We start from the raw sequence: 25834 nt of genomic DNA, 5'->3' as shown, positions 1-25834 counted from the left end.
TATTCTTCCTAAAGCGATACTGTTTAGAAGTTGGTCAGAAAGGTCTGGAATGTGTGTGTGTGTGTGTCTGTGCAGCTTTACCAGGCAGTGTATCTTGCGTTCTGAGTTTTAGTGTCTTCTTGGGGAGGGATGTTGGTCGGGGTCTTGGTGTCCTTCATTGAGGAGCCAGAGGTGAGGGAAGTGGGGTTTTCCTCTGTGTGTTCCGACTGCGGCACTGGTGCTTCGTAGGGGAAGCGCGAACTGCTGAGTTGTCTTCATTCTCTTCCCTTTTATGATAGAATATTCTCTTTCCAGTGTTTACATTTAAACTCTGGATCCTCAAGCCCACTGGCTGAACGCACTGAAGCACTAACAGGAGCCGGTTCAATTCTGAGAGGCTGGCGGGAGGTCTGCGCTGCAGAGGCTGAGGTCTGCGTGCTCCACGGCGGAGGGGTAAGGCGGGGCCGCGCTTTGCTCGGCAGGGACCCAGACAGTGTGGCCTTCCAGCACGGGGCTCCCGAGGGATAGGACCTCAGCGTCCCCTCTGGTCGTGGACAGGAGGGAGCGCCTAGTAAGGACTGCGGTGGTAGTGGCTCCCATGTTTTGCTGTGACGTTAAAAACTTTCTCAGCTGCCCACCCCCTTTTTGTGGGGCTGGAACATCTGAGTCTAAGGTAGAGGGAGGAGGATCATGGGACGCAGGTGTGGAACTCAGACTCTCGCCCTTTTGTCACCCTCGTTTGAACTGTTGTGTTGGTAGGTCCTGCAGAACTCTTAACTGCTGTATTGAATGTAATGATTTCTGATCACTTGGCAAAAGCCACTGAAGGTTTCTTGAGAAAAATACCAGGATTAAAGAATGCTAGTTGATGTTCTCTGTAGTAAAGTAGTGACAACTCCGGGGCCTCAGAAACCAGTCAGTCCCAGTGTGCCTTACGGGCATCCGCACTGCCCCCAGAAAGCTTCCTAGTTGGAAAGCCATCTGCTGACCATCTGGTTCGCAAAGGCTGATCCCTCCGCTCGCCTGTGTCTCTCTACCTGGGTGTGTCCTGGGGGGACAGGAACCAGAGACGCGGTTTGTGAACCGCAGCCCCTGTTCATTTCCCGTAGAAATTCATTTCCTCAGTCTCTTGCTAATATAAAAGCCGTGCCTGTTCCTTGCCTTTTCCCTGAAGGCTTGATGTGGGGACAAATGTCATGCCCGTAGAATTTTTAAATTATTTTAAGAGATGTTTTATAGAAATGAAAGGTATTGTAGGTAAGATTTTTTTCCCCTCTTCTCTTAATTTCTTATGTCTGTTTGCACAAACTTTCCTTACCAAGAATTTGACGTGCTCATTTCATCAAGAGGGGCTGTCTGGTCACTTTGTAGAAGCAGCTTCTAGCCTCTGGACCAGTTCCATGCAGGCAGTATCTCATGTCAAGTCTCAGCAACACACTTGATGCCAGAAGAATGTGTCCTCTTCCACAGAAGACCAGGATCTGCCCTTGGTGGAGCCCCCTGTTCTCCACTCCCTACAAGGGGTCGGCTGTGAGCTGGGCTTGAGTTCAGGGAGTGTCTTTTTTCCTTTCCCGAAACAAGGGTGGTCATTATCATCTCAGCAGAGGGGCTGAGCGGTCACAACACGCCAGGGGCTGTTCGAGGGCCTCCCTCGTCACGCTTCCCCTTCGCACCCCCTCGGGGTCACTACTGTCCCGAAGGCGCCTGGCATCTGTGCGGCAGGTGACAGACAGTTTCTGACTCAGGTCTAGGGCTTCCCCGGCGTCTCCCATCCTTGTAACCTGCAGAGGTACAGGCAGGTACCCTGTCCCGCGTGGGGCGGCCCGTGCCCCGGAGAGGCCGCGGTTGGGCAGGTGCTGAGCCAGCTCTGTGGGACCACACGCGGGAGCCAAGGTTTCGTCAGTCTGTCCCAGCTGCTCACTGCACCAGGGGCCTCTCCCAACATGGACCTGGCACCTGGCGGTTCCAGACCCGCCCCGCTGGACTAGTGTCTCCTTGGCTTCCTCGGGTGGTGTGGGGACAGGTGCCTGTCTGTGCCCCCCGGGGTGCAGGGGGGCGCCCACTCGGACGCAGGCACGTCCTGGGAGCTGACGCTGGGAGCGACCTAATCGGGAAGTCAGTTGCTGAAGTGTTGATCCACGTCTCCCCTTTCTTTGCACAAGACAATTATTCCACTGTCCCTGAATCCAAACCAGCCCGTGTCTACACCGCAAGTGCTGCTGTAGTCCAGGGGGCTGTTCCCCAGGCGTCCGCAGGGCCGCCAAGCCCACCGCCCCTCCTGGCCACACCGCACCCTCCCGCGAGCTATTTAGAGCAAGTGTTGGCCTCCTTCCCCAGGGACAGCCAGAAGGTGGGCCCCTCCCCGTTAAGTCTGGACGACGATTTCTGGCGAGAGAACTGTACTAAGTGGCTGGGTCCTTGGTCAGCACCGAAGGAAAAGACAATTTATTATTTTCCTAGACCTGTGCTTCTCTTGCTGTCACAGTTGTTCATTTCCTTCTTCAGGTTAAAAGTGCCTCTTTCTACCTGACTTGTTCCTTGGCTGAGGTCTGGGTATTATGGATTCTGATGCTATCGTCCCTCCGAAGTACTGTGGTGAAACGGTCACCGTGGTAACACCCTCTTCCTGCGTGAGGTCCCTCTGCTCTCCCGCACAGCTGGTTTGTGGGTTATTCCGGCTCCGCTTCCCTTCATCATTGGCCTTCTGTGCTCGCTGGGGGAAAGCAGCAAAGCGCAACTCTGTGAATGGTGCTCTGTTGCAGGCAGCGTTGGGAGCAGACACCGGAGGGTGTAATAAAATGAGCCTTGAAGACACTGATGACTCATCTTTCTGTTCACACAGTAACTCCCTGCCTCGACTCGGGAGGGCTGCTTCCAGACCATCAGCCTTGTCATCTTAAGTACGTACCTATGTGGTTTGACTGCAGGTTCTGAAAACACACTAGCAACACCCGAAGGCCCACTCGCACAGCTGGTGAACTTGCTGGAGAATAAAAGCGGCTCCAGGGCTGCAGCCCCGAGAAGCAGCCCAGCAGTCAGTGCTGGCTCCTGAGGAGCCGGTCTGAGTACACCAGATGGGCCTCTGGACTTTCAGTGATGCCGAGCATCTTTTGTTCTCTTAACCATCACTTAATTCAAATAATTAAAAAGCAGGATGAAACGTTCTCGTAATTAAAAAATCTCAATTCTGTCCACGAGGGTTGTGATGTAAAATGCACCAATTTCCAGGATGTACCTGAGTCCTGGTGGCCAGGATGTGCTCAAGGCTGGAATCTCTGTATGACGCTGGCTTGGGGAGAAGAGCGGGTTATCTTGCTTTATGACCAAGAAAGTATATCTGACTTGGTCTGGAAAAATTGACACCAAAACATGTATAAACTGCATTAAAACGGTGGCTTACTGTATTAATATAAGCAAAACAGTGGCAGGTAAAGATGCTGTGACAAATTATTTATTTACGTACTTACTGCACCACGCGGCACACAAGATCTTAGTTCCCCAACCAGGGATCAAACCCGTGCCCCCTGCAGTGGAAGCGTGGACTCTTAACCACTGGACCGCCAGGGAGGTCCCTGAAAAATTTAAAGTATTGTAAGAGATAGTCTGGGATTATTTGGTGCTCTAGAGCTCCTTTCTCTTCCATTAGTTTATAGAGTTGACTACTTGAGTTTAAATTGCTCCTGGGCCTGGAAGAAAGTATCTCCCTGCTGAGACACATTGTACTGACTGACCCCTGTGTCTGTGTTCATGTGTGATTCACCGTGTTTCCACGGTGACATGAACCCTTTTAATCTGGAAGATTGTTTCCAGAGGCGCAGCCACGCCTACTTGCTTCTAGGACTTGCAGCATTCTTCAGGTGTCAGCCTGAGACCCAGCCCTGGGGTGCTGTGTTGGATGCTGAACCATGGAGTCATTTTTCTTTTCTCTTAAGTTTAAACTCAGGGAACAGGGAAGTGGTTTTGGTAACAACGTATTTATCAGTACTTAATTACTAGTGTTCATGTCCTTCCCCAGAGCATCATGGTCACAGTAACAAGGGCGTTTCTGTTACTGGTGATGTGAGATCTGGACCCTACCCACCATCGCACTTGGACGCAGACCAATCCTAGGAAACGCTTAGCGCTGGGAACAGACCGGGCTTTGTTGCTTCTAACAGTAAGTGCTCCGGTGTACTCTGGTGCTAAGTGATTGCGTTTTGTTATTCTTTTTTTTTTTTTTTTTTTCAAATTTTATTGGACTATAGTTTTTTGTTTTGTTTAAATTTATTTATTTTTGGCTGCATCGGGGTCTTAGTTGCCCCACGGCGTGTGGGATCTTAGTTCCCCAACCAGGGATCGAACCTGCATCCCCTGCACTGGAAGGCAGATTCTTAACCACTGGACCACCAGGGAAGTCCCTGTTATTACTTGTATACTGACTGTGTGTCTAGAAAAGGGAGCCACCACAAATGCTGAATTCTTAAGTCTTAACTGTTCTTTCATCTTGTATGCCTAGAAACCTGTTCTCTCCATAAGCAGCTTCATAGGTGCAGATGAGCTGGGGGCATGGCTGGAAGATGAAAGTGTAAGATTCTTCACAGACATTCCCCACAGGACGGATGCAGTAGCTTCTCCAGTAGCTTAAAATTTTTATCAAAACCTTGACTTCTTGGAAAGAGAAAAGGGTGCATTTAGTTACATGATTTTGGAAACTGGTTGACATAGGCCTTGAAATCACCTCCACGTCTTTTAACTGCCTGTGGTTCCTGACTCAAGTAAAAGGAAATCACGGTGAAAAAGTCAAGCACATTTTGAGGTCTGATTTTCCTGTTGTTTGAGTCCAGAACCTCTTGTGCTGCTTGGTTTTTAAACAGGAAGACTGAGTGCGCCCGAGCCAGCGGGGCTGGGGTCACCCCGAGGCGGGACGGAGCCACGATGCTGAGCAGGTTCATGGGCCCTTGCTGCCGCCAGCTGGCCAGAAACCGGTCACCCACCGTGGGCCTGCGGGGCGCCATGGGAGCCGTGGGGCTGGCATGGGCCACTGACTGATTCTGGACCAGGTGCTCTACATCAACGGCAAGTTCAAGAAGGACGATTAATGAAACCCATCCCCTTGGACCCCTGCGGTATCTGGTGGTGCTGCCTTCTTCCATCTGCATCTGGAATGGCCCAGGCTCTTGGGATGGACCTCGAGGAAATACACGGTGAGAGAGAGATTTCCTGTGTTGGTGGAAATAGCTTTGGTGTGTGAACACACACGGCATTAAACCTCTCTATGAAACCTTAAAAAAAAAAAAAAAAGACCACTTCCTTACTATGAAGGTGTCCCTGTTTTGAGGGGAATTTTTCACTTGTAAGAGGTCCATGCATTCCCTCTCCAATCCCTGGTCCCCTCACACTCGGCACTGCCTGTGGTAACACCACCACCACCAAGGGTGCACTTTTTTTTTTTTTCCTTCCTGCGCTGCACGGTATGTAGGATCTTAGTTCTCTGACCAGGGATCAAACCTGCGCCCCCTGCGGTGGAAGCACGGAGTCTTAACCACTGGACCGCCAGGAAAGTCCCAAGTGGGTTTTTTTAAAAAACAAAAAAACATTAAGTGTGTTCTTTTTCTTCTGCCTTTTATTTGTCAATCTGCTTTTATTTTGTTGTTCTTTTTTTCTTTTTTGACTGCAGCTTGTGGGATCTTAGTTCCCCGACCAGGGATCAGACCCGGTCCCTGCAGTGGAAGCGCAGAGGAGTCCTAACCACTGGACCACCAGGGAACTCACGATCTGCTTTTAGATCTGATTTTCAGGCGGGGACCTTTCCAGCAGACATTAGGTAAAGGCACAGTGTGTGGATAGATGTAGATGATGTGAAACATTCACACGTGTACGTGAAGAAATTCCTAAATGGTCCCTGCCTTTAAAATGGTGAGAGATACACAGCTGTCATCTCGTGCCTGTCTTCTCTGAGCATGTTTAAGTGGCAGAGGCTCCATCTGTGTGGGGACAGCTACACTGCTGTCACCATCTCAAGTTGTAACCAGTCGTGCTTTTGCTGAGTCGTCCCTTCAGTCCATCTCCTGGAGCAAGAAAGGACAACAGCCGGGATTAGCCAGCCTCCCTCCTGAGCCAGGACCCTAGACCTGAGCCTCTAGGGCCACAGTCAGCAGAAGTGCAGCTGGGGCTTTGCAAACAAACACAGCTTTCACCAAGTCACTTATGGTGCCAAGAGGCATATCAGTGGGTGCGAGGACTGGACCGAGGTTCTGTTTCAGCCCCACGGTGTCCGGAAGCTGTTAACAGAGGCTTATCTCCTTCCAACAACAGCTCAGCTTGGTTTCACAACAAGTTGGGGTTGTGTTCTCCCTCCGGTTTTTACTTTTAAAAGCCCGTGTAACTGAAGGCCACGCAGAGAGAATGCTTTTAAGGCTCATCAACTACATGTTAAGAGGGTCAGACGCCTGACTCCCGACACATAAAACCCCAAAATTTACAGATAAGATACATCCACTTTCCCTTCCAGGTGGTCTGTGAAACTGAAGCACCAGACTTTCTAATATCCTGGGTGGAGGACAGATGTGTGCAGTTTTTACCCCCTTTTGACCGCTCACCCTCCTTGGTAAGCACGTGTTTTAATTTAAATTATACTCATTTTTGTGACAAGGTGAGGCCGACAGCAGCCTGGGGAAGCCCAGCGTGGGCCCCTCCGGCCCTCTCTCCCGCCCCCCAGCAGCTCTCATGAGCCTGTGAAGGGTGCACAGTCGGCCTCCGCTGCCCGGTGACAGCAGCTCCTCTCAGAAACAGCCGGACTCCCAGACGCAGGACCAAGCCTTTCTTCCTGAGCAGGAAGGGCCGTGACCACCTTCCCTGGGGTCTGTCCCCAGCAGGCAGCCCTGCAGTGAGGGTCCCAGAGCTCAGAGGGGGCCGGGCTGGGGAGAGGCGGACACCAAGGGCGGTTAAGAGCCCAGGAGCTGCCACCACTGGCTCTTACGTTTTGGACTAAGTTCCTCACGTAGGCGAGAAGGTTCTGGTTGATGAAGGTCACTGTGGTGTGAAAGACATCTTGGAGCAAAGCTGGCGAGTGGTCGGCCACCTTTTTGGCCACGAGCATGGTCAGCAGGAGCAGGGTCTTCTCGTGGTCCACGTCCGCAGGGTAGAGCTGCATGAGTTGTTCCAGCGCGGCCGCCAGGCACCGCCTCCTGTCCTGCACGGGTGGAAGCAGAGGCGCGGTTACCAGGCCTCCCGCGGGGAGGGGGAAGTGCTGTAAACAGCTGAGGAGGCCAGAGGAGAGAAGGAGGCAAAGCTGGGGGCAGGCGAGGCACCCCCCCCCCACCCCCCCCTCAGCGGGTCCTCATCTCCTGCTCAAAGGCACCTGAGATCAAGGTCAGTCACTGCCCAGGGGTCTGGCCCCGGTACATGGGGGCAGGGAGGGGGATGGAGACCTCCTGCCGGGAGAGGCCTCGTGGACCGCCGGACCGGAAAGGACCTTCCACGCGCCAACATGTGGCAGCAAGAACGGCACCGGCAGCCTGTGTCTGATCCACGCCAGCCAGCGAAGCTCAGAGGGAGGCTCCCTGACAGACGGGCCTTCCCGGAGGCAGGAGGGCTCGACCCGCCGGGCCCAGCCCGAGGGCGTTTCTAGGTCGCGGGGGCCCCGCAGCCTCAGCAGTCAGAGTGGAACACGTTGTTTCAGGAAGAGTCACATCCGTCTTGTTAATCTTTGGGGGGGCTCTGTCCCCAAACTCTTGAGTCTGACTTCAGGTTCAGGTTTTCAGGTGTCAAGTGACTTTTTTCTGAGAGACAGTTCGCCAGGCTGACTCTCTCCAGCAGTCACGAGCTGAGCCACCTCCCTGGACGCTGGTCTGTCTGCCAGGAGGCAGAGGACAAGCCCCGTGGGTTTTCTCACTCACCTCCTCCGACAGGCTCCTGTTCCTGAACTGCGCGGCCAGGCCAGCCACCAGCCCCGGGCGGATGCTGCACTCCATCCTGTCCCCAATCTGGGCGAGCTGCCTGGCGATGTCCCGGACCACTTCCTCCTGAGTCTCAGAGTCTAACGTGCAGACGAGGGGGGGGTTCAGATGACGCCCCGCTCACACCCCGCTCGCGCTCCACCCGCTCCAGGAAAGGGGTGGGTCCTGCATCCACAGCCCAGTGAGGACTGTGTGAACACGGGACCAGGCGCAGGGGCCGGGCGGGAGAAGGACCTGTGATGCCGGGGTAGCCACAACCCGGGCTTGAAGCCCAGCGTCCAACGGCTGTAGGCTGAGGAAGCGGTCAGGACAGAGGCTCCGCGGCCTCTCGCCCTGGACTCTGCCGCCTCCCCCCCCCCCCCGCCAGATACCACGCTCTTCCTTCCCGGACACCATCTGAGCCCCTCCCCAGAACAGAAGCTTCCAGGGGCTCGGGGGTTCCCAGCTGTGGGTTGACTCCCGGGTACGCAGCTGGGGACATGGGGCGTTGAGTGACCAGCCCCCTCGCTGCTTCTCCCCGCAGCACAGGAAGTGTACTCGGCCCACCTCCAGCCCCCCTCCACCCGTCACGCGTGTGGAAGGCGTGTGGCAGCCACCCCTGCATCGAGAGAGTTGTTGGCATCGTTTTTCCAACAACAGCATTTGCTCACTCTGTGTCTCTGTGTCACATTTTGGTAATTCTCGCAATATTTCAAACTTTTTCATTATTATATATTTGTATGGTGACCAGTGACGTCACTGCTTCAACGCGCTGCAGGCTCAGAGGATGGTTAGCATGTAGCAATGAAGAAGTACTTTTAATTAAGGCACGAATGCTGTCAAGACAGCACTATTGCACACCGAACACACCTCCGTGTAGTGTACACGTAACGTCTACACGTGCTGGGAAACCAGAGGGTCCAAGTGCCGCGCCTTCTGGTCTGGACCCCAACCAGCAACCTCGCCCACCTGCCCACACACTCGTCCCTCGGGGTCTGGGTGGGCGCCGGCCCAGGACCCCCGCGGGCACCAAACTCCAGGGGCCGGCGTAACCTCACGCGATCACCTCCACCTAATACAACGCCAGCGCACAGCAAATTCAAGTTTTGCTCTGGGGAACTTTCTGGAACTTTTTTCCCCCAAGTATTTCCAACCTGTGGTTGGTGGAATCTGCCGGCAGTGCCTGCACAGCCCTGCACCCGTGGAGTTCCACGGGCCCGGCTGCAGCCCTGACCTCACTGAGACGTGTCTGTGTGACCCCCAACACGAGCCCTCCTCGCCCCGAAACCTCCCACTACCCGCCCACCTCTGCTTGGGGACAGGTCACCACTCGCCTGCCGAGACCTCCTCCACCTGGGTCGACAGCCCGGCCACGCTCGACCCCGTGGTCCCCTTCGCGGCCCGGCCCGTGCGCTTGTCCTGACCCGCCTCCTGCACAAGCCCCCCACGGCCCCGCTCTCCCACCTCCTCCCGTCCAGCTGAGCGAACAAATCCACTGACAAGTGGCAGCCAGGCCTCTATTCTGCCCATTGCTTCCACACCCCCTCAGGCTCCTGACCACGCACCGCGTCCTACCCGAGCGCCCACCCTGCCCTGTGCGTCCAGCGAGGCTCCACAGTGTGAGGGGGGCTTGGTGCAGACGGGGGCCACCGGGGCAGCAGGCCTGACAGCAGAGCTACTCCTGCCCCTTCCCAAAGGGGGCCTAAGGCAACCCTGGCTGGTGGGGACCCCCTGCCGCGTCGCCAGCCACCTGAATTAAGACAGCTGGGGGCCCAGAGGCTGGATCAGCCGCGAGAGAGCAGTGACCACCCGCCACCCCCCCCCCCCCCCGAACACCAGGCGGCGGACTCCAGCCCAGGCCTCCCGGGAGCCTACCCCCGAAGCACAGGCTGGTTCAGGAACCCGACAGAATTCCTCAGGGAGCTCCAGGGTGTGCTGTGCCCAGCCCACCTCCAGAGGGGCTCCCAGCCGTCAGCTCCCAGCGGCCTCCGTGGAGGCAGCACTGGTGGCAAAAGCTGAGGCCGGGAGGACAGGACGCACACCTAGAATCTGCCGCACACGGAGGATGGCCCGGCCCAAGAAAAGAGCCCCAGGTCCCCGCTGCCCTGGTGACCGTGCAGATCATCATGGCCATGACATGCACAGGAGTAAAGCGTGGGCGCTGCACAGATGCAAAGAATCCTCAGGAACCCAAGTGGGTTTCAACTGACTGGACTCGGCGAGGCCTGCTCCGCTGTACACGGGGTGGACCTGAGCCCGAAGGCCCCACAGTCCGGATCTGGGCCGTGGAGGCTGGCCCGGCGCCTACCTGTCTCTGCCGCCCCCTCACGGAAGTGGCTGCACCAGTTGCCATCCGTCTGCAGCTCATCGTCATGGGCCGCGCGCACGGGCAGCTCGTGGCCCAGCACCTCCAGCTCTTGGTGGCAGCGGGAGTGCGGGCAGCTCTGGAGGAAGGCGAACACCAGCAGGCTTGTGGTGCGCTCGTCCTGGGGGCTGGTGCCGTTGCTGACCTGAGAGGAGAGTCCTGTGGGAACGTGGCCCCGGGCCAGGCAGCCGGGCCCGGGAGGGCCTCCCTGGCCCGGGGCCTGGACACCCTCCCAGTGGGCAGGGGCCAGTCCGCAGGGCCACGTACAGATGCCGAAAAGCTCCAATTCTGCAGAAGGTGGCCCACCTGCCGGCGGCCAGCTGGTGCGCCCCGGGGAGGGAGGTCAGGCACGTATGCGTCTAGGTGCCATCCTGGCTCTGCACGCCTGCGCCGGGCCTCGCGTATCTTTTACCAACCAGAGCCCACGCTCACTGGGGGTGCATCCAGCAGTTAGAAGCTCATCCTCTGCCATCATGTCCTTTGTGGGCCCAGGAGGGTGTTGTGCAAAAGCAGATTTTCAATACAGCCCGGGCAGTAGTGACCACAGGCAACACCTGCCTCTGGGCAGGCCTGGCTGACCTCAGGTAGATAAGCCCCTGGCCAAGCCCACGAGCAGCACGGCGGGAGCCAGGAGGGCCGCTGCACGTGGCAACAAGAAGGCAAGTGCAGAGTAGGGCCAGGGGTGCTCAGGTCACCCCCAGACCTGGGATGAGAGGGCATCGTGAGAGGCTAGGATGCCGAGACCGCCCAGATCAACACACGCAAAACACACGGCCTGGGCTGGGAGAAGTCACGGGGAGAAAATGAAGGTGCAGGTAAAATTTACTTCTAAGTAAGTCCATAATGTTTTTCATTAGAAAATACTAGAAAAATATTCTGATTAGGAAAATCAGAAAACTTTGAGAGGACAGTTTTTAGAGGACAAATTGTTTTAAACAAAATGCATAAAATAAGGTGCTTATGTATTGCTATTCAGCCTTTACTTCGCCAGAATTACTCCTAAAAGGGGGAAAATGTATGTAAAGCTCTACTCTACTAAATCTTTACAGTGAGGCCAGTGGCACAAGGCAGCTGAGAAACTCAAGAACGTGCTTCGTCTCTACCTCAGGAGACGTCCCGGTCAGGAGAGAAGAGGGGCTGAGGCAGGGCTGCAGTTGAACCGTGTCCCCCAGAGACAGGCCCAGGTGCTGACCGCCAGGACCTGAGAGCAGGACCTTATCTGGAAATGGGGTCTTTGCAGATGTCACGTTAAGGCCAGGTCATCCTGGATTGGGGCCCTAATCCCATGACCCATGTCTTTACAAGAGAAAGGGGCTGACTTACAGACACACACAGGGATGCCAGTGCAGATGGAGACCGGAGCTGGAGAGGCCAGAGCGGGCTCCTCAGAGCCTCCGGAGGAACCAGCCCTGTAACACCCTGATACCAGACTCGTGGCCTCCAGACACTTCAGGAAAACACCCAGCCGTGGGCTTTCCCTGCTGCAGCCCCAGGGAACTGAACCAGGCCGTCTTTTTCCAGAGGTTAGTAAACAGGGTCCAGAGTCTGGGTGTGTGGCAGCGGTTGGCAACAGCTACGCCAGGTCAGGTATCAAACCCAGGTGCAGTGACCTCTGCCTTTCCCCCCGAAACACAAAGAACAGAAGTGGCCAGGCGAGAAGGAGAGCATCCCGTGTTAGAGGGCTCAGGCCCCGGAGCCAAGCGTTTAGTGCCATCCGGCTGGGAAGCGTGTGGACAGACTCCGTTCTGAGCATGTCAAGAACAGGCTGGCCTGGACTCCCAAACAGGCAGCCGGCCCAGAAGACCAACAGCATTTCACACCAAGAACAAGCAAGGCTGGTGACAAGCCAAGGAGGGACGAGTGATACAAGCTGAAACGGATGTCTCAGAAGGTGGAAGATTGGGTAGTTGTTTATCCTTTTAGGTCACAGGTTAAAGTATGTTAAGAGAAATGATCAAGACTTAGGAAATCTTGCCGGACATAATACAGATTTCATCTATAGGAGGCAAAAATAACTCGTGCTATAATATCAGTGCCAGCGCAGAGAAAACGATGGAGAGCTGTCCAATGTGTGTGATAAACTAGACTAATCCTGGTGTCCAAACCTGGAGAAGACAGCGCCAAACAGTAAAAACAAAACAAAACAAAAAAAAAATCAATCTCATTTTCTTTTTCTACCTATCAAAAAAAATCAAAGAATGCTATTAGTATAGATGAACAGCACCATACAAACAGTAAAACAAAAAACAAAAAACAAAAAACAAACCGAGCCATTATGCTCAGTGATATAAGCCAGACACAAGAGGACATGCACTGCTCCATCCCTCTCATCTGTGTGGTCCCTGAGGCATCAAATGCACAGAGAGAAGGGGGCAGTGGTGGCACAGCGACGCGAGTGCTCTTAATGCCACTGAGCCGGACACTTAAAAAAGGTTAAAATGGGGACTTCCCTGGTGGCGCGGTGGTTAAGAATCCGCCTGCCAATGCAGGGGACACGGGTTCGAGCCCTGGTCTGGGAAGATCCCACATGCCGCGGAGCAGCTAAGCCTGTGCACCACAACTACTGAGCCTGTGCTCTAGAGCCCGCGAGCCACAACTACTGAGCCTGTGTGCCTAGAGCCCGTGCTCCACAACAAGAGAAGCCACCAATGAGAAGCCTGTGCACCGCAACGAAGACCCAACACAGCCAATCAATCAATCAATCAGTAAAAGGTTAAAATGGTAAATTTTACTGTAATTAAAAACACCTGGAAACAAAATCAAGGGGGGGGGGGAAGTCAGAAAATCTATAGCAGGGTGAAATTTCTGACGGGGGAAGAGGAAGCTGCTGGATGTCTCACCATGAACCTGACTGTGGGGCACGCCTGTGTCTCGGTTTTCTCAGCTTGAAGGAAAGAAAGGGGAAAGCAAAGCCCTGGGAGTGTGTCTGCCCTTTCCCACTGAAGTCGTCAGGAGAAGCGGCACCTGGGCAGCTCCCGAAACCTCTTCTGCTCAAGTAGCTGACGCTTCTCCTGAGCTGCTAAGCTGGGAACCACATGGCTCCCAGGCCTGCAGAGGGATGTTTGAGAAGCGCACACCGAGCCCCCAGGCGCTGTCTGCTCAGAGATGCAGAAACCGGGCCAAGCTCGTGAACCACCTAGTAAGTCCTCAGGCCGCCCCCATGGAACCGGTGGGGACACGAAGGGCCCTGGGCTGGACGCCCGAAGATGCCACACTGCCTGGCAAAGACAGGAAGGAGGTGAAGAAGAGCTTCTGCTGGGCCAGGCGCGACTTTCTCTTTTAAACTCGCGCAAAGCACAAGGCACCATTTAGGCCCCATCCTGCTGAGGCGGGGGACCGGCCCACGCAACCTCGGCGACGCTATAGCTCTGAGCCCGTGCTGCACAGGAGCGGGCGGAAGCGGTGAGGGGACGAGAGGGTTATCCGCCCTGTGCTCCCCGGAGCTGGGACCCGAGGCTCCGCCGCCCACACCCCCAGGACCACCGCCCGTCTGACCTTCGAGTCCATGGCCCAGGCAGCGTCGTGGGCTCCAGCTCACAGGGGTGCGGGTCGGCAGCCTGGAAGAGGACACACACACAGGGTGGGTGCAGGGCCCCGTGGGGACACCCCTCCAGGACCCCCAGGGAAGAACAGGGAGCCCTGCTGCCCTCGCCCGCCCACCTCAGCCCAGCCCCCAGCAGCCTGAGCTCACTGGTCAGGCAGACGGGGCCGTCTGCTCCCGAACCCTCTCCAAGTCAATACAGTACTTGGAGCACCGGGCTCCCTCCACGAAAAACACCTGGACGTTTCCAGGGACCTGCTGTGTCATTACCATGGCCCCATCACCGCTCTCCCCACCGACCCTCCCCAGCTGCAGCCCCAGAGCACCGAGTGGGTGGGAAAACGAGGCACGCCTGGGCCCAGGGCCACGTGGCTGCAACGGCTGGTGAGATCAGTCTTGCACAGAAAGATGTGTATAAATTAAGAAAAGAATGTGTATTTGACAGTCACACAAAAGATTCAGGCTTCCAGATGGCACATAAATCCACACTAAATAACCTGGCAGGCATAAACAACTGAGCAGACAAAAGCCCATCGGAGACTGAGTTTAAAAAGATTATGCCCCCAACATGGAAAATATAAAAGAATGAGAGCTGTGTGCATCGTAGAGACGTCCAAACAGACCAGAAATATTTTCTGCAGAGCAGTCTCAACAGAATAATCCCGCGTTAAAATGTCCGCACCAGTGAATGTGTGTTTACACACAGTATTAGGCTAAACCCAATGAATCGGTCCTTTTGCAGGGCAGTAACAGTCAAATTTGGAACTTCCATACGGTTCCTAAAAACACAGGGGGTAAAAAGAGAACCAACAGCTCCTCTCCAGGGAGAAAGGGCAAGGCTTCCCCCCGGGGAGCGCGGGTGGGGGCCTTGGGGGACTGCATCCCCAGGACCCAGGCCACCCACCGGGAGTCGGATGAACCCACCCTGGGGCCGGGCAGGCTGCAAAGGACGCGGGTGAACGTGGAGGGACAGACAGGAAGCAGCAGGACGCTGGCCCGAGGGCCTCCGCGGGCCTCCAGGGCAGGAGGCAGAGCTGCAGGACGACGTGCCACAGAGCAGGCCCCTGGGGGAAAGGCCGCAGAAGCCAACCCACGTCCAGTCACAGCCTCGGCCTCCACCGCGCCCTCTCAGGAACGAGCTTCCGAAAACCGGGGAGGCCGCCATCAAGGGGTAACTCACATAAAATCTGCCTTCCACCCGGACCTGCCCTCCCCACTGTCCCCGCGGCCCTGATCCACGTCCACACCGCTGACGCTGTGCTCATTTCCCGCCTCAACACATACTTCCACAAAATGTTTTAATGCCTTTACGTAAGTGACCCTTGAACAACGCGGGGTCAGCGGGTACAGAATTTACTTGTATCCGCGACCTGCATTCTCCAATTCGACCAGCAACAGCCCGTGGGGCATTTACTAGTGAAAAACATCCCCACAGAAGGGGGGCCCATGCAGTTCAAACCCTTGTTGTTCGAAGGTCACCTGTGCATATATGTCTTCAGAGCTCTCCCTCGATGTAAGGATATAGAATGAGAGCAGAACACGGATGCTGACCCAGACGGGATGGATCCACAGGACAAAGTGCCTCTGCAGGACGGCTGGGCCCCGGTGTTTTCCTCAGAAAGACAGTGGGTTTGGAGAAGGTGGATTTCCTTTTTTTTCCTTCTGAAATGAACACTTACTAAAGATTTTATGTAACTGATTATTTAATGGGGGAAACAAAGATGTTAAAACCACTCAAAGAGCACACAAGCACCGACGGCAGAGCACCTGTATTTCTATGGACAAATCACCTGCATCAGCATCCGTTTTCTGCAACTTACAGAGGTGTAAAATAGCTCCAAGACAAGAAAACCAGAAACAGTGAGCTGGCCAGAATATCCAGGTTTTTTGCCCACTTCAGAGTCTTTCACAGATTTCCTGACAGTCTCCGGACTGGTAATGATCTCAAAGGTTATTCTTTGACACACACAAACAGGGTGGGTCTCAGAAGAATGCTAATTAACCAGCCAGGCCTCCTAGGTTTCTTTTGCAAATTTAGATTAAACAGCTACTAATGCCACAAGATCAGCTTCTGTCTGGAAATTCTCACCAGGAAGCTCAGGCTGGACTCTGCTACCCCGAAGGCGGGCAGGAGGCCAGGCCAAGCAAGTTCACAGGCTCCACCTGCGGCCCCTCTAGATGTGTGCGGAGAAAAGGAAGCCCAGCCAGGGGAACAGGGGCCACGGATCCAGACACTTGCACGTGGCAGAGACTCAAATGCAGGCAGCGGGTGGGGAGCTTTGCAGAGGAGGCCGCGGGGGAAGCAGGGGGCCCGCTGGCCGTGGCTCCCTGTGCGATGGCATCCTCTGTGTCGCCCCATGTCGGAGGCACAAACAGAAAGGAGAGAAGCTGTCAGGTATCAATCGAGTCCTGAAGTTATTGTTAGCTTCCTGGACTGTCCCAGAGAGCACTCTGACTTGACCTCTCGGGCTGGTGGTCACTGGGGGGACTGGGGGAAGGGGCCGGGCAGGCTGCTCTGCCACCGTCCACTCGTATATTCAGTCCCGGCCTCTCTTACTCGGGTACCCACTTATCTCAGATTCCTTGGCCTGCAGGAAGCGACCTTCCCACCACGGAGGACGGGGACCCCAGGGCCAGACTGGCTTTTCTGGGGGGCTCTGTAGCCTTCACTCCCTAAAGGCAGCTCAGTTCTGTGACAAGTGGCCTGTCACAGTCGATCATACAAGCATCATTCAGAAATAGGACGTTCTGAGGAAGGCTCTCAAGTTGTCTAATTATATTACATCCTGGTAAAAAGAACGAAGGACAGTAGGCAGTTTCTCAAAAAACTTATACACAGAATTACCGTCTGTTCTAGTAACTCTGCTTCCGCGTACGTGCACACCCATCCTGGCTGCGTCACTCACAACAGCACAGGTGGTGACAACGCAACATCCACTGATGGGTGAGTGGATGGACACAGTGCGTCCATCACGCAGTGAGTCTCGTTCAGCCGCAGAGAGGAGATTCTGGCACCTGCTGCACAGGGCGGAGCTTGAGGACACTGAGCCGCGGGACATGAGCCAGACGCACAAGGGCAGCTGCTTCCTGAGTCCACTTCTCTGCCGCAAAGTGGACTGTTGGCCCAGGGCGGGGGCCGGGGGCCGGGGCGGGAAGATGAGAGGGTCCTGGGGAGGACGGGGGTGGTGGCACCTCAGTGCGGGGGACATTCACAGGTGGTTACAGTGGAAAATTTTATGTATATTTTACCACACACACAACAAAGAAGGAAATTCTGACACCTGCGACAATGTGGAGGAACCCTGAGGATGTTACACCGAACAAAACAAGCCAGACGCAGAAGGACACACACCGTCTTGCCCCACTTACATGAGAAATCGTGCCTGTTTTCTAGAGAATTATTAATTCCTATTAATGCCACTGAGCTGTACACTTAAAATGATTAAAACGGTAAAATTTTACATATATTTCACCACAATAAAAAAAGTTTGCAAGAAAAACCCCCCCCCAGAGTCTTGTTTTTGAACCTATGCAAATAGCTGTACCATCACACAAAATGAGGAAACTTAACAAGAATTCTGTCAGGAAGAACTAGATGTCATTTCCGTCTACCAAATTTCTATGGGTTATAGACAGCTGAAGAAAGAGAAAGTTGCGTGTGTCTAGAAAACAGAAATGAAAACGTCAGCAATATTCCGAGCAAACCACCAGTTTCCCACCTTGGTCTGTGGGTCCCAGCAGCTGCGCCCACGCCGTCTGCATCCAGAAGAGCCTGGAAACCCCGACCTGCACCCTGGGTGAAGCTCTGGGTTGTTGAAGCCAGGAGAACACAAAAGCCTGTTTGTGAAGTATCACTAGTTCAAAGTACCTGGTACCAGTCCTTTCCACAAGTCTCTGATTCCATCCTTCTTTGCTGAGGACACACACGAAAAGCCCCAAGTCATCCCCAGAGGGCACAGGCTGCCGGGGGTGATTCATGTGTTTCTCTAACCGACAACATCAGAACGGAAGGGGGTCAGATTCTCTTTTGGGGTACAGTACGTAACAAACGTGATCAGTGTTTCCCCTGAGAATAAAGGCGTCCTCATATAGCACACAGCTTCTGAAACATTTAAATGAGTAATGTTTTCCTGTAAACATAACCAAAGCAGCCTCACAACAGTAACACTTCAAACAAATCTGATTAATTGTATAATCGCTCTCTTTATAAGGTGAACGGCCTTTGGGATTCTCCAGGGGCACTCTGGGAAGTCTCAATGATAGTCTTAGGTGTAAAAGATATCCTGAAAACATTTTTTTTTTCTAAATTCAGGGTCCGTCCAACCTTTGGAAGCTCTGTCAGAGTCCACTTGGGCACTTAAGATGGGGTCACGGATGCCTGAGAAACAGGACATGGTTATCAATGAACGAAACTAAGAAAACCGTAAGCTCCTCATAAGTGATCAACTTTTGTTCTTTGTGGGGCTGTTTTTCCCCTTAAAACATAAAGCATCAAAATTTACTGTTTTCGGGACTTCCCTGGCACTCCAGTGGTTAGGACGCCACGCTTCCACTGCAGGGGGCGTGGGTTTGATGCCTGGTCGGGGAACTAAGGTTCCACAAGCTCCGCGGTGCGGCCAAAAATAAACAATTAAAAAAAAAAAAAAATCGTTTTGACAGTAAAGGAGGCAAGACCATCAAAACAAGCAAACTTTGCTAAAACTGTGAGATTTCATAGCTTCTTCTCAGACTCAGACATTTAAGAGATTTACAAAAACATGAAACAATGTTCTCACTAAAAACATTGTTTTGTAAAATACAGTATTTTAAAAAAATGTTCGTTAAGCAACAGCCATTGATATTTTCAAACAAATCAACAATATTTGAAAATTTTCTCCAGTTTTACTTTCTCACACATAAAATAGATAAAACCCACTTAATCAAAAGCTTTTCAGGGTCCTCAGTAATTTTTATGTGTAAAAGAGAGACCAAAAAGTTTGAGGGGGGGGGAAGAAAAGACCCCCTTTCCTTGAAAATAAAAGCACATATACAACAGTTTTTCTCTGTCATCCATTTTAATTACAACTCAACCCAAGTGACTGACCTTCCTTCACAGAGAACCAGGTGCCCGGGTGTCACAGCTCAGACGCTATCTCCAGCAGCACGCGTGCCCTGGGCGTCCCCATGGTGCAGACACGCTGAGCGACACCAGCCAGAGACGAAGCCTCTGCTGAGGACACTGAAAACACTTGAACTTACACCTGGTACCCAATGCTTCGGTATCCTGTCTTACTTAGAAGTTACCTAGGTAGACAATGATTGCCGTCATTAACTCAATTTAATGTGCGTCCAAGCTGCACCCTGTAATACTGTTAAAGTAAAAACAATGTCAGAATTCTATTCAACTTAGTTGAAAACAAATTTACATTTCTCTTAACTTTAAACATCATGTAAGAGTAATATTAGCTGATTTGATAAGTAAACCTGTAGAAGTTTGGGGGGAAACCAATTAGAATAAAATGTATTATATCAACGTTATACTGATATATTGAATATTGATTATTACATGTAATCAATATTAACTATAATACCAATAAATCAGAGAAAAGACACAGCTTTTTAAAGCCCCAAATTATTAATTTATCCTCATTTGCCAAAGATTTATCTTAATTATGTGAACCTGCATTCTTTTTTGTGATATAGTTGATGTATAATATAAGTTACAGGTGTACAACATAGTGATTCACAATTTTTAAAGGTTATACTCCATTTATAGTTATTATAAAATATTGGCTATATTCCCTGTGGTGTACAATATTATCCTTGTAGCTTATTTATTTTATACATAGTAGTTTGTACCTCTTAATCCCCTCCCCCTGTCTTGCCCCTCCCCTTTCCCTCTCCCACTGGTAGCTACTGGTTTGTTCTCTGTACCTGTGAGTCCGTTTGTAAACCTGTATTCTTAAAACGTTTCTGAGTTTGGACTTCCCTGGTGGCGCAATGGTTAAGAATCCACCTGCCAATGCAGGGAACACGGGTTCGAGCCCTGGTCTGGGAAAATCCCACACGCTGCGGACCAACTAAGCCCGTGCACCACAACTACTGAGCCTGCGCTCTACAGCCCGCGAGCCACGACTACTGAGCCCATGCGCCACAACTACTGAAGCTCGCACTCCACAACAAGAGAAGCCACCGCAATGAGAAGCCCACGCACCACAACGAAGAGTAGACCCCGCTCGCCGCAACTAGAGAAAGCCCGCGCACAGCAACAAAGACCCAAAAATAAATAAAGAAAATTTGAGTTCCTTTCTGTGCATTTTAAATTTTTTTAAAGTCTAATGCATTTAAATTATTAGAAACGAGATTTCCTGATTTTCTGGAAATTTTAGAAATATTTGATTTATATAAGCATTTATTTAGGTCCACAAGCCAATGAGAACAGAGTTCCTCCAATTTGAGACACTTCACAACCTAACTCCCTAATGATGAGAAAACGTTTGGCACATTTACACACCAAGAGGCCAAGGCCTTGCTGAATTACAGACCCACAGGGCACACGGCGTCGGTCCCACAACTTCAGGGCCAGGTCAAGAGTAAACACAGAAACACCAAGGCTCACGGGTCCGGATGTCAAGGAGTGGTTCTCCGTGGTGGCACAAAATTCTGAACTGAGCTCAAAAGAGACCAAGGACACAAACCACAGTCTGACCACCCAGATCCTCTGTCCTCTCCCGCTCAACACAGGGCAGACCTCTGACACCTGCCCACAAGGACCACAGTCAGCGAAGGCACCAACGGAGTAACTGGTCCACATGTGCAAACACAAAACCCAGCCAAACACAGGACAGAGGGAGCCACTCCACTGGCCCTGAGATGTGGCCTCTGGGGGCTGAAACCCACTGGCACACATTCAGGGACGGCTCCAAAACTGGCAGCCAAAGAAGAGGGCGAAACCATGACTTTCATACAAATACAAAACAATAAAATGAACACATGTCCAAGATTTTATTTATTAGCTCATTAATTAGTGAGGGAACCAGTAAGATAGATGATAACAACCAGTTTCTAGATAACGTGGACTTCTAAGGTGGCCGCCAGGTCTGCTGAGATCATGTAAGACAGTCCTTCCCCCGAAGTGGGTGAACAGGGTCAACGCAGAGCCACAGGAGGCCCAGGCCAGTGTCCACGTGGGCCCCTTCTGACGATTCGTGGCGGGGTGGGAGCTGCCACTCACCCAGAACACAGTGTGACCTCACTGCCAGCCCCTTGCCACCTGGATTCGCCAGGACAGAAGCTGGAGTGTGGACGCTGGTCTGTCTCTCTGGCTCCTTTGCGCCAAGCTCTCCGTCCCTCAGGCCTCCCCAGACGCTGGGCACATCCTCAGAAACCCCAGTGCCTGCTCCGCTCCTCGGCCCTCCCCTCCATCCCACAGGCCTGGGAACCACTGGCTTTCAATCCTGGCTGCACACACTGGGAGCAACCGAGAGACTTTAAGATACTGATTTGACATGATCTTACATATGGGAAAGCCCCAGGAATCCACTAAAACACCCCTGGAAGTAATAAATGAGTTCACCAGCGCTGCAGGACACAATCTCTGCAAGATCTGTTGTACTTCTACGTGCCAGCAATAAACAACCCAAATATGAAACTGAGAAACAGAACAGCATCAAGAGAAATAAGGTACTTCAGAATACAATGAACAAAAGAAGTGTAAGGCTTGTACAGCGAAAACTACAAACATCGTTGAAGGAAAGTAAAGACCTAAATAAATGAAATCACTCCTGTCCATGGACTGGAGGATGTATTCCGTTCCACCAGTGGGAGCCCCCCAGACACCCACGGACCCAACACAGTTACCCTCAAGCTCCCAGCTGGCTTTTCCGCAGAAAGTGACAAATGGCTCCTGTTTCATGAGGAAATGCAAGGGGCACAAAATAGCCAAAGTAAAAAAGAACAAAGCTGGCAGACTCACACTCCCCAACTTCAAAACTTATGACTGAGCTACAGTAATTGAGACAATGTGGTACTGGCAAAGGATAACCTCACAGATCAATGGACCAGAAATGACAGTCCGTAAATAAACCCTAATATTTATGGTTCATCGACCCCTGACAAAGGGGCCAAGACCAGGGTAAAGAATAGGCTTTTCAGCAAATGGTGCTGGGACAGCTGGGTATCACAGGGGCGAAAGCATGAATTTGGGCCCCTACCTCATATCATATATAAAAACTAACTCAAAACATATCATAGGCCTAAATATAAGAGCTAAAACCATTAAAAAAAAAAAAACAAACTCTTAGAAGAGAACAAAGGAATACAACTTTATGACCTTGGGAGAGGCAGTGATTTCTTAGATATGACACCAAAAGAACAAGTCATACAAGAAAAAAATAGATAACTGGACTTCTTGAAAATTAAAAAACCTTTGTGCTTCAAAGGAAACGATCAGTGAAAACACAACCCACAGAATGGGAAAAAATGCTTGTGAATCATTTACCAGACAAGGGACTTGTACCCAGAATATACAAAGAATTCTTGTTAACAACAATAAAAAAACAACCCAGTTAAAAATTGGGCAAAAGATTTTAATAGGATCCAAAGATATACAAGTGGTCAACAGGCACATGAAAAGATGCTCAACATCATTAACCACTACGGAAATGCTAATCAAAACCAAAATGAGAGGGGAATTCCCTGGCGGTCCAGTGGTTAGGACTCTGCACTTTCACTGCTGAGGGCCCGGGTTCAATCCCTGGTCAGGGAACCAAGCTCCCCACAAGCCACGCGTGCGGCGCGGCCAAAAAAAAAAGAAAGAAAGAAAGGAAAAAAACCCACAATGAGATACCCCTTCACACCCACCAAGACAGCTAGAACCAAAAGAATAATAGCAAGTGGTAGCGAGGATGTGGAGAAGCCGGAAGCCTCATACCGTGCAGGTGGAAACGTAAGATAGTGCAGCCACTTTGGAAAACAGTTCTGCAGCTCCTCAGAATGTTAAACAGAGCTATCACAAGACCCAGCAATTCCACTCCTAGGCAGGCATATGTACAAGAGAAATGAAAACACACGTCCACACAGAAACTTGTACACGAATGTTCATCGTGACATCATTCAAGGCAGCAAAAAGCCGAATGTCTATCAACTGGTGAATGGATAAAGAAAATGTAGTATATTCATAAAACGGAATATTTATTTGGCCATAAAAGGGAATGAAATGTGAAACATTGGATGAACTCTGAAACATTATGCTGAATGAAAACAATCTAGTCAGAGAAAACCACAGGTTGTATGACTCCATTTATATGAACTTCCCAGAATAGGCAACTCCACAGAGAAAAAAGTAGATTAGGGTCACCTGGGGCTGTGGGGATAAGGGGACTGGGGGGTGATTGATAATGTGCGTGGTTTCTTTGGGGGCTGCTGAGATGCTCAAAAATTAGATTGTGGTGATGGCTGCACAACTCTGAGAGTAAACTGGAAACCACTTTAAACGGGGAAATTTTATGATATGTGAAGTACCTCAATAAGAGGTTTAAAAAGCAGCCCAAGGGAGGGCGGAATAAAGAGGGGGAGCCACCCCGTCACACAAGCCCCAGAAGTGAAACCCACCCCCCAGTGCGAAAAGCCTCCGAGTCCCAGTGTCCTCGTCTCCCGCCGCCCGACCTGCCCAGGCCCTGGCCGAGAGGTGTGCGCACACGGGGTGCGGCAAGACGGCCCGCAGAGGCCGGTGTGCCGGGGGCCGCTCCAGAGCGTCGAGGTGGGCCTCTGTCCCAACAACCTCCCTCGCCTTGGAGCCAGGGAGAAGAAAAGGGATGTCCCACGGCCCTCCTGGTGACCCGGACCCCTGGCCCCGGAAGAGGCCTCTCCCCACGCGTGGCAGCCCCGCTCCCGGCCGGCCGCCACATCCTTCCACCAGGGCAGAAGGTCCCTGGGCCCCACGGCACTCGTGTGCCTGAAGGTGACCAGCCCCTCTTCAACCTGCTCTGTGACCCAGAGGGGACTCGTGTCCTCCCCACCCGCGATGACAGGACACTGAGGGAAGGGGATAACTGCAAACGAGCCACTTCCTCACTGTCTCAGTGGTGGCTTCTAGGACCCTGGACACAAATACCCACACAAAAGCCAACCGAGAACTCAATCTGCAGCAGAACCTCCAGAAGTGGTTGCTCTGCGGTTCACCCAGATAGATGATCACGTCCGTCCGCTGTTCACTGGAAACTTCCCCATTCAGCCCAGCACAGGCAGGAAGAGGAGGGAGGGAGAGGAAGGAGGGAAAGGACCGGGGAGGGCTCTTGGGGAAAAGGCCCAGAGAGGGTCCACGGCACCGCCCCACGCTTCCCCCGCCCCCGAGGCTGCCCGCAGGGAGGGGTCTGCAGAAAGGCCAGGCCCTCCCCACCACCACCCCGGGTCTAACAGGTGCAGGGGAGCAGGGCTGGGACGTGGGGTGGCGGCCGGGAACCCAGGTAGCGCAGCCCCGCAGGGAGAGCTGGGGCTCTGGGGCGGCAGGGTACTCAAGCGTCTTCGTCTCGGATCAGCATTCGTCCAGACACAAAGCTCTGCCCGCGTGTCCCGCCCAGTGAGCTCCGCGTGTGCTTCGGGCGAGCACACGTGTGACCCCCGGGGGCCCAGGTGCTGCTGTCAGATCCTGTGCAAGGGAGGCCCAGCAGGGTGGGGAGCACTGTAGGCCTCCACTCCCTCCACAGCCCCCACCTGACGTCCGGCCACCAGAGGCGCAGCCACAGAAGCACCTGCCAGAGCTCTGGAGCGAGGCTTCTCAGGGCCGACAGTCCAGACGCGGCGTCCCGGGCACCTCCGCACGACGCGCGCTCCTCCATCGGGGCACAGGCCCCACCCCTCCCCCGCCACAGGCAGCGCCAGGCCGGTCCCCCTCCTCCTTGCTCCTGGGTGCCGGGGCTTCCGGGCAGGCCGCTCGCATCTGCAGTGAGTGGGACCTCCAGTCCTGGGTCTGCGAAGGCCCGGGAGCAGGGCCCCTCCCCCAGCACTCCCGCACTGCTGGCAAGCTCCTATCCACCCCTCAGAGTCCACCTCGGATGGCCTGACCTCCTCAGACAAGACTTAACGGGACCCAGCCCCTGTTATGGCAGCTCTCTGCTCCAAAGCCTGCATCCCGGTGTCCCACCGTTGCCATTCCCACCACACAGCGCCCTGTCCCGCGGAGTCTTCTCTGGGCCCAGCCCAGATAACTCCGTCCTTGGACCCCGGCGGAAAGGCTGCCCCGTGCGCTGCGCTGAGCTCCTCCCTCGGGGCAGGAGGCCAGAAGCCGCCCCGCGGGCCGCCCCATCCTCTTCCCCGCGGTGCCTTCCTAGAGCCAGCTCAACCCCTGCAGCCGGAGGGCTCCTCCCACCCTCCCCCAGCTCGAGCGCAGACCCTCTTCCAGGGACAGTCACCCGTGGCTCCCGGCGGACTCAGGGTTTGCCCGGAGATGGCAGGGACCCGGGCCCAGGAGAGCCCCCGGCCCGACCCGCCTGCGTCCCGACGGGTGGGATGGGACTGGGAACCACGTGCCCCTGCTGAAGCCGCCGACGGAGGCCTGGGCAGCAGACAGACCCGCAGGAGGGGCACGGCCGGGGCGGAGTCGCCCGAAAGGGTCTCAGGGGTGAGGCCCCCCTCAGTGAAGACCACCCCCTCCCCCGTGAGGGCCATCCCACCCCGGCAGCGCAGCGCGTCCCGCTCGCTGGATGAAAGAAACGCGCCCCACGCCCCGCGCCCGGCCTGCTGGCTGAGGGTCTCGGATCTCTCAGGGTTTCCGGTCACTAAGTCACTCAACAACCCACTTCCGCCGCCCGCAGCGTGTCCAGAGCAGCGCGAGCCGGGGACGCGCCTCGGCCCGCACCCGCGTCTGCCTCACGCGGAGGGAGCAGCGGGACGGAGCGCGCGGGGGCAGGGAGGGGGCGGCCCAGGGGCGGAGGGCGCGGGGACTGGCGACGCCCGGCGGCACTCACCTCCCACGGCGGCGCCAGGCGGCGAGGCGGCTGCGCACCAGGCTCGGGCGGGAAAAAGCCGACGTCCCGGGGGTGGAGCGCGCAGCCG

General features: G+C 53.8%; 1 protein-coding gene, 1 long non-coding RNA gene and 1 pseudogene across 4 annotated transcripts; 2 read left to right on the top strand and 1 right to left on the bottom strand.

The window, feature by feature from the left end:
• The first annotated feature begins 19 nt into the window (after nucleotides 1-19).
• On the top strand, nucleotides 20-5156 carry LOC137774616 (cytochrome b-c1 complex subunit 10 pseudogene; annotated as a pseudogene).
• On the bottom strand, nucleotides 3415-25834 carry BID (BH3 interacting domain death agonist). Of its 3 annotated transcripts, XM_068559678.1 has the most exons (7): nucleotides 18885-19018; nucleotides 17521-18179; nucleotides 13756-13817; nucleotides 10204-10405; nucleotides 7857-7996; nucleotides 6938-7150; nucleotides 3415-6026 (listed from the first exon to the last, which is right to left on the bottom strand). In XM_068559678.1, the coding sequence occupies exons 3-7, from the start codon at nucleotides 13765-13767 to the stop codon at nucleotides 6015-6017; spliced, it is 579 nt and encodes a 192-aa protein (XP_068415779.1). In that variant the 5' UTR covers nucleotides 13768-13817; nucleotides 17521-18179; nucleotides 18885-19018; the 3' UTR covers nucleotides 3415-6014. The 3 variants fall into 3 exon arrangements, 2 of the variants coding, with proteins under 2 accessions (XP_068415779.1, XP_068415778.1); XR_011075906.1 differs by lacking the exons at nucleotides 17521-18179; nucleotides 18885-19018 and adding an exon at nucleotides 24924-25115; XM_068559677.1 differs by lacking the exons at nucleotides 17521-18179; nucleotides 18885-19018 and adding an exon at nucleotides 25747-25834.
• On the top strand, nucleotides 6017-19018 carry LOC137774617 (uncharacterized). The gene is made up of 3 exons (XR_011075907.1): nucleotides 6017-6565; nucleotides 18114-18224; nucleotides 18897-19018. It is a non-coding gene; the product is annotated as an uncharacterized lncRNA (long non-coding RNA).

The sequence above is a fragment of the Eschrichtius robustus genome, chromosome 13, assembly GCF_028021215.1.
Source record: "Eschrichtius robustus isolate mEscRob2 chromosome 13, mEscRob2.pri, whole genome shotgun sequence".
Lineage (NCBI taxonomy): Eukaryota > Metazoa > Chordata > Mammalia > Artiodactyla > Eschrichtiidae > Eschrichtius > Eschrichtius robustus.
The sequence above is the reverse complement of the archived record's forward strand: the minus strand, read 5'-3'. Positions and strand labels throughout refer to the sequence as shown.